This window comes from Sander vitreus, chromosome 3, assembly GCF_031162955.1.
Source record: "Sander vitreus isolate 19-12246 chromosome 3, sanVit1, whole genome shotgun sequence".
NCBI classification, from domain to species: Eukaryota; Metazoa; Chordata; class Actinopteri; order Perciformes; family Percidae; genus Sander; species Sander vitreus.
The window spans coordinates 10,779,136-10,792,027 of NC_135857.1; the positions used below are offsets into that span (position 1 = coordinate 10,779,136).

At 40.2% G+C, this 12,892-nt stretch overlaps 1 protein-coding gene across 1 annotated transcript in view; it reads right to left on the reverse strand.

Moving 5' to 3' along the window:
* The window catches only part of ncam1b (neural cell adhesion molecule 1b), a 67,239-nt gene that overhangs the window by 22,684 nt on the left and 31,663 nt on the right, over positions 1-12,892 (reverse strand). Inside the window, exons 8-9 of the mRNA XM_078245022.1 lie at positions 11,646-11,788; positions 10,293-10,316 (exon numbers count right to left, since the gene is read on the reverse strand). Of these exons, the coding sequence (XP_078101148.1) occupies positions 10,293-10,316; positions 11,646-11,788 (167 nt within the window). The remainder of the gene's footprint in view (positions 1-10,292; positions 10,317-11,645; positions 11,789-12,892) is intronic.

Genomic DNA, 12,892 nt, shown 5'->3' on the forward strand with positions numbered 1-12,892 from the left:
ACACAGTACCACAATGATTTCCCTACTGAAGAAGCTTATTCTTTTTCCTCTTAAACGGTGTATTTCAAGGGGATTTTTACGGTGTGCTATTTTCTGTACTGTATACTGGAACAAGACTGCTTCTAACCCCCAAAGAAGAAAGTCTATTGGCATCACGATAACAAAAAAATGCTCACAGATGAGAAGGTTATTGGTTTATCAGGAAGAGGTGAATTTATTACTCTGCAACACCAGAGGTATGTCGGCCTGTTTGGCAAGTAGAACAGCAATTATCGACAATCCATTCTTGAGGCTTAAAGCAATAATGAGAATCTAAAACCCAATGAAACTGAATTTGTTCTAGTGTAGCACTGTTTTCTATCCGTGCATGTAAAAAACCTTTTGGTACTCATCAAGTCTTGCTGTGTTTCTCAATAAGCAATGAGGGGTTTGAAAGAAGCTATTTCTTTGCAGCTCTTCCTGCACTCCATGTGACACCTGGAAATAAATCTTTGCCTACAGGTGGCCTGTGTCACATTGTTGTTGTTGTTGTTGTTCCGCTCCAAATGTTAACAAATGAAGTTTTGTATGCTTTGATTGTATTCCAAGGCTAAAATATACAAACGTGATTTGAATAACTTAAATTTCATTCTTTAAAAAACTATGATATATAGCGGTGGATATTTATAAATCAATGTTAGGATTACAAACATTCATTTCTGTATTATAAGAATGGATGCACTAGAGATTCACTAATTGACCAAAACTATATCATTTAAATAATAACTAGCACTGAGTCATTGTGGAATGCTATCAATAAATGCCTTTCCATACCATCATGGGGTGAATGAGAAAATTCTCAGTGTAGCATCACAGTTCGGGTCTCGTGTCTAATTGATGATGCTACATTTCAAATAATTATAGATACTGCATATTTTATATGTTATCAGCAAAACATTTAAAGCTCATTTAACTCAATTTCTGACTGGGATCAAAGTGAGTTTAAGATTGTATCGTGTTATTTGGGGCTACAGAGGAGATACAATCACATAGATCAAGATAAAGAAGTGATCATCATAATTATGTTGGTTCTATCTCCCACTCTACTGCACACAGAATGACTTCACATCATCACAGATCAAATCAAACCTCTGGATAACTAACAGATACTTAAAACTGTTCTAGTCAGCATGCCATGTCAAGTTAAATCACAGTGACACTGAAAAGCCCAACCCCACAAGACGGAAAGCTTTTTGGAAAGCATGCTCTATGGAATTCATGACGCTGAAGAGAAAATGTTAAAACATGATAATGGGATGTGATGGCTCACATAGAGAAAAAGTGTTGGAGCGTAACAAGCAAAATGATAAACAGCTGTTTCATCAGGTGCAACTGCAAGAAAATGTCAAGAAAATGAACGCAATCGGTTGGAATAACTGAAGGGCAAAACAGTGAATCAAACCATCAATTAATTCACATCTGAAAACCACGCTCTCATAATCAATGCGGGTGGCTTTTAAATACCACAAAGAACATATGGCGTGTTGGAATTCAAGTACTCTATATCACAGACAAACCGGATTCACTGTTTACTATGAAAAGAAGCAGGTAAAAAAAAAAGAGGAGACGGTAGAATACTAATTGGACAAATCATATGCAAAGTTCACTGTGTGAGTGTAATGTCACTGTGCTTTTAAGAGCATTGTAAGTCCCCTCCTGTCACAGTAAAACACACAGTCACCGCACATTTTACAAACAGCAGTTGGCTGCATATCACCACAGCGCCGAGAAAGAGCAGCAGTCCAATTAAAACAGGCAACCTAATAGTCTGGAACATCACCACCTCATCCGCACAAACACTCGTCTGCAGCGATGCTCCTGCAGTAAGTGAGCTGACAAGTATCGCCCTCATATCTGTGACAGGTGTTTGTTAAAGACAAAGAGACAATGAACAGCAGCAGATGCGAGCGTGCAAAACGGAAGACACTTAAACAAAATCACTCCTCCGAGCAAACGCTCTCAGAACAATATGGTGACGGCTCCCTTGGGTCTCATCATTTTTCCAGCCCATTGTTGTTACCTTCTATAGAGAATTATCCTCACTCTTTGTTCTGACGTGAACTGCTGTCAGTGTAAAGAGGGCTATGTAGCGAAAGTGGAGACATTAGTAACACAAATACACTGAACACATAAATGCACAGAACCCTGGTGGCGTTTCATTCACTGGGTGACGTCTGACTGAAACTGATGACGATGCGTATTGTCATGATTCGTCCTGTGTCATTAACTGCTGAGCTTCGGAGCCTCTGCCACCACATCATAGAAAACTGACATTTTAGTGAAGAAGCCCTTACTTTCCCCAACTACTGAACTAGCAGGCATGCTGTTGTAAATGAGTAGCTTTTTGGCTTTGCAGAAAACAATGCTCTCTCTGCATCGGCACGCAACCCTTTTCCTCGCATTCCTCTGTTTCAGATGCCCTGTCTAAACCGCTGCCACACCACATAAATTACTTATTTCTCCAAGCATCTAATTACTTCTAAAATAATCATGAATTTATTTTCTAAGGTCTTTAATTTCTAATTGCCAATCTGGATGGTAGACAGAGCAGGCCCTAAACGCAGATTTGTGAATTTAAACTTGAATATTTGAGGAGATCCCAAAGATTACAGACATAATCTGCCATCAGCCAATCAAGTACAAACATTAATGTGCTTTTAAGTTTTTATGATTGGTCCTCTTTCACTCCAATTTCCCTGTTCAAAATATTTCCAGATAATTACAGCTTAGAAAACTCAAGCAGAATATTTAATATGTATTCAAATAAGCCAAACATTCATTATGTAGATAATGTACAAAGCATGAATAAATACTTCATTTACATTTTCAGTTATTAAAGAGACACACTTATCGAGAGCGACTCGCAGTGAATGCATTCAAAGGACTAAAAGAACCAAACACCAAACGTGAAAGTTGATGCAAGTTTTAAAATAAATATATAAACACTTAAACTTGAATTGATTTAAACACAAAAACAAAACTATCCCCAGATAAGTGCCAATTTGAATTTGAAACAATCCACGCAGGCATGCACCCACAAGTGTAGAACACTTTTTTTTTTTAACTTACTCCTTTGATCCCTGTCTTTTTGAATGTACTGTACCAATGCTTTTCTACAGTGTGATACAGTAATCTCCCTCAATCCTCGCACTGTGCCCCCGTTTTACTCACAACAATACTTTTGTCTGCAGACACTGAACAGTTTGTGTAGGAGGATATTCAGAATGAATTTACTTCTCCCCGTCTTAACCTTCTAAACCCGAGACAGCTGTAAAAAGGAACCAGAGTGAAACGAAGCCAAACAAGGATTTCAAACTGACAATGAATGGCTAATCTCTTACAAAATATCAGAAGTAGCATAGACTAAATACAGTATAACATATAAATACAGTGTCATAAAGTATTCTCTAATCCGGATCTTTTTGCTCAAACGTTGTACAGTAATGAGAGACAGAGACCTTCTCCTCCATCTACTGCATTATAAGCATTATAAATAGAGTTCTCACATGAAAGGTAAAGATAACATAATTAAAACCTTAACCCTTTTGCTCTCTATCCTTGTTACTTTTACGTGTAGCTCTACTGAAAGGGTCCACTGTAAAGTAACTGACAGGTTGAAAGGGTTAAAGAAGGTATACATGTGAGCTTAAAAGGTATCCTGTGGGAGCTTTTGACCACCACTAGCACTACGGAACAATGCTTTTACATGTGGGTCCATAGTTTGTTGTCCTTGTGCACGTGCATGATGCCATACACACTCCTGCCAATGGTTTCAAGGAATCACTGCAACAATTGCCAGTGAAGAAGACCCCTAGCAAGTAAACATGGTAATGCAAGTCTCAAACTTTTAAGAAAAATTGGCTTTGCAAATATTTTGTTAGACCTCAAGGATACACACAATGGGCCTCATTCACCAATAACATCCTAAGTTTTTTCTTTAAAATGTGTTCTTAAAAAATAGACTGGGTAAGACCAGCCCGATCTGCCGGCGATTTGATTTCGCCCTGCAGCTCAGGCTAGAAACCTGTACGTTTATCTATCCTGCTTCCGTTACAATTTTGGGGGACCAATCGCAAACTGGCTTATCCACCTGGCGCACTATTGGCGGGTTTAACACAATGACGATAGAGAAGCGACCAAGAAGCTTCTTGTTTACATTCAACATAACGGTCACCGCCAACCCGTTGATGCCACTATCGCTGCTACGTCACCCTGCATCGTTGGTCTGATTGGTTGAAGGACTATCCAGTTGCATACAGAGTCATTTGAACTATGTCCGTTGAAAATACAGAGCAGACTCCCCAGACTAATGTTCAATCTTAAAAGATTGAGCTTGGTCTGGTGATAGCCAGACTACTTAAAAAAGAAAGTTTCTAAGAAAAGTCAACGTCAAATTCATGATGTTCTTAAACCACAGAATTGTTCGCAACTGTGTTCTTATAAAGATCCAGGTCCAAGAACTCTGATCTCCCATTGGTTCCTGGGACCATAAAACAGCATGGAACCAGGTTGAAGTGGAGGTCCTTCAGCAGGAAGTGAACGCCAAACGAGCTGTTTAGTAGCGTCTCACTCTCCGCAACATATCTAATGGTCCTGGAAGAAGTGTTCCCTACTCAGGGCACGATCTGAAACATCTTGCAGCAGCAGTAAATATGATTTTGTGTGAGCAGCTCTTACTTAGGGCCTACAAATGCCTGATCAATGAATAGTTATTGGATTGCATGGTTCCCGATTAATAGCCTTGACGTCTATTAACTCAGACGTCGTCATACTCAGATTCTAGTCAGAATATGAGTCTGATACTGCTCCATTGAACTGTGATTATGGGGCGTGTTTCAACCGAACCAGCAAAGAAAATGCCTCTGCACTCAATTGGATAGACCTACAACCAATCAGAGCAACGGAGTTGTCAACAGAACTCAACACCAATGAGACGAGACGGGACGGTGTATCGTCTCCATTGCAACCACTCTTTGCACTTCCGTCTTTTAGACTTTTTTGTAGCTGGATATATCATTTGTTTCGTGTAAATATGAATTGCTTGCTACATTGCATTTGTAGTGATGAATCGGGAAAAACATGTTTTATTTCTCTGATTCACGGCTTTGTTCTAAAGCGTCCGGTATACTCGCCGCAGCCGATCTGTAACCATAACTATTTATACTCGCGTGTGGTGGTCGTGACACTAGTTGCAGTCTTCTCCTGAACAGAGGTGTCGCTAATGAGGAAAGGCTACCGACTTTGCTATTTCTACAGACTAGAAGAAGAAGAAAAAGGTAAACAACGGCAGAACTGGCAGCAGAATTGCCGTCAATGCTTCGATTTGATTCGATGACCTACTTCGTCGGATCAAGCCTTTCATTCACCATAAAAGAACTCATCTTAACCCAGTAAGTTTACAAGAGAGACATGCAGTCACTTTGAGAGTCCTGGCATCCGGTTACCCTCGAACTCGTCCATGCTTCCTGTTTCCGCTTTGTCATGCGCCGCTGAAAAAAATAGAGATTAGTTGAATTACGACGGTGGGTAAAAAGGACATACAGAGAACCTCGAAGTCCCATTGACACCCCTTTCCTCTGTAAATCTCACAATTTGAAACTGCTGCTGAAAACGGGCAAATCTCAACAAAGCTAAAAGTTGACGTCAACTCCTCAACTTCTACCTTATTTGGCTCTACCTTCTATCTTTGTAACGCCCCAAAATTTACATAGGCCACTGACTGATTTGGGACCAGTTTGTCTTGTGAATCTAAGTCGCGCAGATCTCAGAAATGTTATACATTGTTCATCTGCTATTTCGTCACTAAATTCACTTTTGAGACTTTTTTATGCAAGAAATCAACTACGTAGAGGTCAAATATGGGCTGTTTTACAAAAATGTATGGCTAATTGCAAATTTTGTCAAACTGTGTGTCGGGGTTCAGTAGTTCCGCAGTCTACGTGACAGCGGCTGGTGCTGCCTGGGTTGCTGCCTTGCCGTCCGGCCTGTCTTCCTTGACAGACCCCGGCACGCTGTGAGCTAGATGGAGCTCCGTCACGGCCGGCAGCCCACGGCACTCCATACCCTCGCAAAGTCACCATTTCTGGGTTACTAGACTACCAAATGCCGATGCTCTGACGGAGCTCCAGGTGCTGCAGCTCTCCCTCCCCTCTTCCTGCTAAATGGCCAGTGTGTGTGAGAGCGTGGTCAGCAAGCTTGTTATGCCCGCAATCTCTCGTGGAGCATTATAACTTCGAAAAACCACAGGTTCCAGTTAATCTTGTAATGGATATGTGTGTTGAGTTATTTAAACAAACGATCGGGGAAATAAACGCCTCTTGTCCGCGAGTCTCATTGATAGAGCCCGCGGTGAGCTGGATGGAGCTCTATCAATGAGAGCTAGCAGCTAATCATAACGAGACCCCTCAAATTCACAAAAATGCATTAAATTGAAATCAAATTAGCTTTGTAACACCTTAGGGTAGCTGTGATATAAATGCCGTGACGAAATTCAAAGTCTAAATATAATGTAGTTATGACGAAAGTGTAGCCGCAATCTTTTCCCATAGGATTGAATGGGAAACAGCTAGCTAGCAGCTCCTCCTAAAGAGACCTCTCAAATTCACAAAAATGCATTAAATAGAAATCGAACAAAAGTGTTAGCTTTATAACACCTTAGGGTAGCTGTAATATAAATGCCGTGACAAAATTATAAGTGTAAATATACTAGATTTATATTTTATATACTAGTTGATTTCTCGCATAAAAAAGTCTCAGAAGTGAATTTAGTAATGAAATAGCAGAAGAACAATGTATAACATTGCAGTGTCTGAAATATGAGACCTGCTGTCTCGTCTCCACTATATGTGTATGTGCTTCGCTCAACCAATCAGCGCGCAGCTCATCTAAATATTCATGAGAATACCATATTTGGAAGAAAAGCTCTCGTTTGAAATAGAGCCATTCCACAGGGATGCATTAGGCAGCATAGAACAGCACACAGGCCATTTTCATACCCTATATAATCATTCTATCACCCCTTTAACGCTGCTGGGCGCTCTCTTCAGTCACTCTCTATCTCGCGCGACGATATAACGTTACCGTGCTTTCGGGCGGTCGTTGAGGCTCCGTCTAAAACTCTGCCATTTCGTACAGCTGTTTGTAACATCAAAATAAAATGGATTATAGCTGACTTTACCAGCTGACTTCTCTATTGACTGTTGAAACAGGTGACGCCTCTTTTAATTTCTAAACCCAGCCTCTGCGACTTGAACGGTTGAGTCGCAGCGACACCATCAGCTGGTTTGAGTCGAGCTGAGACGGGCCGGTTGAGGATTTTAAAATTAATGTGCTGTCGATATCTTCTATAACAGACACGATGGCGCAATCTACACATCTCAATTCTCCAGCGGCAGCCACCTTTGACGTAAACGAATTCAACCCAAGCACTCTTTGGTGACGTGGTTGATTACGTTACTGTTGATCATCTGTCCATCATCGTATAAAGGCCGCCCTGACAATTTGATTGGTCCGAACAGCTCTGGTTCAAGCATAGTTGCTCCACAACGGATCAAGTCCAGACCGAACTTCCCGACCTCAAATGTTGTGGGCGGGGCTAAGTTCGGCTGGCATCCAGGCTACCCAATTAACATAATTGATACAAATTGTGTTATATTAGTGTAGTGTTTATTTATTTTAAAAGCTCATAATGCTTTGTAAAAATAATAAAAACAATCATTAAAAAATATTATAAATGATAAAAACATTAACGTAACATGTCAACACTCAAATGTGTGCTCTTTGGTGTTATTACCTAAGAACAAATCAGAATCAGAATCTTCGTGAAAACTGCGTAAGAGGGTTTTAAGAAGAAATGTCTTCTTAAGAATGGTTGGTGAATGAGGCCCAATGTGTTTTGGTGAGTAATACTGAATTTAAACACAAACTTTGTTTATTACAAGAATACTCCACAGGGCACCTTGAATAAACCAGAAATAGGTGGGTTTTTTTAGGGTTGTTCCAAGGTTTTAGGTTTATTCTAGCTGTGAAGATGGAAGCAAGCCAAAACCACAGTCATGTACAAAGTCTTTTTGATGTTTAGTTTCTGAGGCGTTTTTTTCAAAGTTTCAATCTTTCTAATCATATTTGGACTGAGTACTGAATGATGAAAAGAAGTTATGGTCCCTCACAAATGTAAAATGTTAACTGATCCACTGTATAAAGCAGAACAGACCACAGTCTGCTATGCAGTCAGGGCAGATAAACTTAATATCAGTGTGTCAGTTTTTACATGTATAATGCCTGTTCCTCATTGAGCAGTATCCAATAACTACTGTATAAGGCAAAGTTGATTATTTGAAAAACTAAACCAGTGGGGTTTTTCCACATAACTCCAATAATGCTCTTATTTCACGCCCCTGGATTTCCAGTCTAACAATAAGCAAAACATCACTCATATGTGTGACAAAGTAAAATAAAATATAAAAAACGTTATATTTTTATGATCATGGATTCTGCATAACAAGGTCCATGTCCTGCATAGTACTATTCAAACAAGAAATAAAAGTGGCTGACGGACTAGGGAGCCAAAGAACTGAAAACACATTAGAATTAATTGTATATTATTTCTGTATATTCAGCACCAGCGCACATGCAAAATGGCACAGTACAGATCTGCACTGGTTTTCTGACCAATACAAAGATCTCCCATCAATATACTAATGAGAAAATCCTGCACTTAACATCCTTTTAAAGTTTTCTCCAAAATTGAACAGCTGCTTTTTTTTCCAATTCAGCATGTCCACCCCAAACGAATGTTGTTTCAACCGTCACACCATCGTAGATGAAATACAGCTGTTATGATGATTACAGACAGCATGACAGACGGACATCAGATGAACCAGCAGAACAAGACAAACAATTAGCAGCCGTGTTCCTCATGCATTCATTAGAGACCCACCATGGAAATCATTTCCCTTGCTGATTATTATAACTATAAAGAGGAAAATATAAGAAATCTACATCTACTCTTTCTAGTCTACTGCCATTCAGTAAGGACTGACGATGGTGTAAAGAAATGCCACAGATAACGAAACCTACTGCAGACTGAAATGCAAAACACACTGCCACCACAGCACAGCAGACATGCCATGGTGCTGCACCTCCACAGGGCTACACGCTGCAGAAAATGGGTGGGTAATGCGTATTGTACACTAGTTGCCTGTTCCTTTGTTAATAACAGAAAGCCCCGGTGTGTTATTTATTTCCTCAGCATCCAGGGTTGATCTTCCCACCTACATTATAGACGGCCAGGTTTTTATTTTATCACACATAATGGTGTGATGCAGAGCTCTGAGAGTTTTCCTCATCCATTATCACAGCTCCATGGCCACAAAAGAAGACAATCTGCAGACAGAAGTCGAGGTACAGCAGCAGGTTTGTTCTGCGAAAAAGAATGCTGCTTCTCGTGGGACATCTACACTGGATAATGGTGTAAACTGTTACTGGGCGTTGTGTCCATGTGTGCCAGACATTGCGCCTCGCCACTGTGGGTGTGTGGGTTTACAAAGAGAAAAACAGGCCTGTCGTGACGTGCGTCATATGGTGGAAGCGTGTTTTGCACTGGAAATAATGCTTCACTCAAAACCTATTTTTGAATATCAAACACTCAGCCTTGACGGTTTGACAGGTGGCCATTTAACCACTTCTTGCAGGATAATCCACTTCTCCACTGGCCATCTTTATGATCGGTACGTTCCAAACACTCTTATTGCCATTTCTGTCTGCAGAGTGGGTTTGATACTCAAAAGGTTTTACGCGGAGCACTTTTACCCTCAATTTTCAAGTGATACTGACATAAATGTTAGACAATCTACAGTACTATGGAGATGACAGACAGACTGAGCTGGGCTTGAATCCAGGCAACCTCATGCTGTGATGTAAAGTTTGAAATGATCAGGCAACAGCGACACAGAAATGGTGTTTCTCTTCTATTACCTTATTAACCAAATTGTGGTCTGATCTCATGGGATAAGAGCCACACATTTTCCATCACAAGATCGGTGAAGTTTTCAGACTATACGTATTTGGGAAGCATGCAGCAGTCAAATCAATTTCATGAACTCTGATGAGATCATTCCTTGGGGTTTTCAAGAAACAGCTGGGAGATTTTCAATAAAAATGGATTATTTGACTTCACTGGGGTTTTTGTCAAATCTGGAGGCATACTTTGCAACACTATTCCAGTACATTTCTGTGCCACGCGGATTTCATACCTGATAGATCCTGTTTAGATGTGCCTGTAGGAAGAAAATGTAGTGCATGTAATGGACTGGCTCCAGAATTCCTCCATGAACTACAGTATATCTCTGAAGCATTTCCCCCCTCATTACCACTCAACTGTAGCAAGACACCAAGACCTTGAAGAAGGAGGCCATGTGGGCAATAGATGTACGAGAATACCAATCAGACATTCATTGCTTTTGATGGTTTGCACATGGAATATTGTACAAGACATTGCCAAAAGGACATAGTATCAAGGATGTAATGGTTGGTAAAAAAAAGAAAAAAAAGAAAAAAAAGAAAAGCTAGCTCAAAACAAATTCAAAAGATGGGGGCAGAATATCCATAGACAAACTAAATGTAACTTTTCAATCCCCAGCATGAGCAGAATAATGATAATGGTGATTGAAAATGCTAAACAAACACTTGATCATTCAAGTGCTCATTCTAGCAAATTCTGTCCAATAAGAAGCAGACAAAGTTCAATTAGTGCTTCAAATCACATGCTTATTTTGGGATTGTTATAATTGGGTTTCTGATGCTGATTTTCGTAACATTCGGGGGGAAACCCAAGTCAAATCTGAGTGCACTCCACATTACGGGCTGAGTATTACTGAGCTAATTACATGAGATCCTCTGGGCCATCTAGAAGGAGTCGCTAACTCAGGAGAAATAATCAGCAGTACGTACACCTTGTTGAGGAAACTGTAGAAGCCCCCCCACCTGAGCATGATCAATATTCCTCTTGAACTTAGATTTAAGGTAAAGGTATTCAATTCCTCTCCTTGCGACACCGGCGTCCTGCAGGTTTGTGTTCCTCCCTGGTGATTACTAGTCAGTGTGCCCCGATTCCACATCACATGCTAACGCATTATAAAATATGCTATAAGAAAGTTAAGTGTATGTTTTTATTTTGTACATACAGGAACTCATGATTATTCAGATTAATTGATGTCAGCCGAACTGCAACTTCAGAAATATATAACCAATTTCAAATATGGAAGTATCACAAATTGCAAAGTAAAATAACTCAATTCCTTTCTGTGCTGTCACCAGTGACAATACACTATCGTGTCATTTTTCTTTTTCTTTTTAGCACTGAACAAGTGGTTTGATTAATTTCCTCAGTGTGTACTGGTTACTTAAAAACAGTAGAGGTTAGAATTAACGTATAGTATGCAACTGGGACACACATAATATCAGTCTACTTTGCACCAGCTGTGGTTCATTAACTTTGGGAGGAAAAATTGCTTGCAGGACATCGGCCCTCAAGGACCAGGACTGAGTACCTAAGATTTTAGATGTTGAGCTTTCTCCTGTCATCCACACTGCCTTCATTATTTTACCTGCTCTCCTTCGGTGAAGACACGCTCACCAGAACTCCAGCTGATGGTGGGAGTCGGATCTCCTAATGCCTCGCAAGTCAGAGTTACCTGATCCTCCATCTCTGAAGTGCTCTGGTTTTCGATGTATGTGATCTTAGGTTTGACTGTGAACACAAGCACAAAGTCGTCTCAACGGCACTAGCATGACAAGACAAGCCAGGTGGTTTGGCAGCACAAGTATAATCAGTAAAAGAGCACCTCTGTGGATGTGCGACGAGTTCAAAGCGAGGAAGAGGATCAGCAGCTTGACAGGTGGCAGCAAAACTGTATTTGAGCTTTTTTAGTACCAGCAGCAGCAAAGTTGCGATAACCACGTTTGGATCCAAACTCAATGTAATCATTTATTTAGCCTAACTCAAAAGGAGCCGGCCTTCTTTTTTGTTCACATTTGAGAGAACTGTCGGGTTACAGTACACCTGAGATACCCTGAAAGCACAGCAGGGTGCCACAACTGTCACATGAGCAGAGCAAAGCAAAGCAAACTGTGTTAAAGTGCTACTTCTAAAGCGTGAGGTTGAGCATTACTCTGAAGCATTTATATTTATTTTTCACTCCACTCCACGGAGGATAAATGCATGGATTAAGCAATACATTTGTACATTTTAGGCATGATTCAATTGAGTAAATATGTACAGTTTACGATTTCTAGCACAAAAAAACAATTCAAACCTTTTAATTAAAATGCTTTCATCTCAACAGATAATTATTAACAATGAACAAAAGGGACATTGGTGTTGTCATTTTGTTATTTTGAAATAAAAAAAAACATTTAAACAAGCAACAATATGTATTCACAGCCAGGGATTAGTATCAGAGCTGATTATGGTTTATTTAATGGATGGTATCGGTATATGTTTGTGTAACCCATTTTCTGGGATACAGCATTATGAGCGGATAGGACCGTAGAACGGCACAAACAAGTGAAGAGTGGACAGCGGTTTTTGATGTGTGTCAGCAAGTGAAGTGAGCAGAGCTGCTTTGAGTATTCTGCAGGTGCACGACTCCTCTTAAAAGCTTCTGCTGCTGTCTAACAACACAAAAAATCCTGCCTAAACCCTGGTGCCACTGCAGCTCTACGCTGACACTCAAACACACTTTTCTCCAAACATATTTTCAGTTCAGAGGTATTCAGTGCTCGAACAATTTGCTTTCCTAATTTCAATGTAGTCCTGTTTAAAATCTATTTGCTGAATCAGATTTTGAGGTAT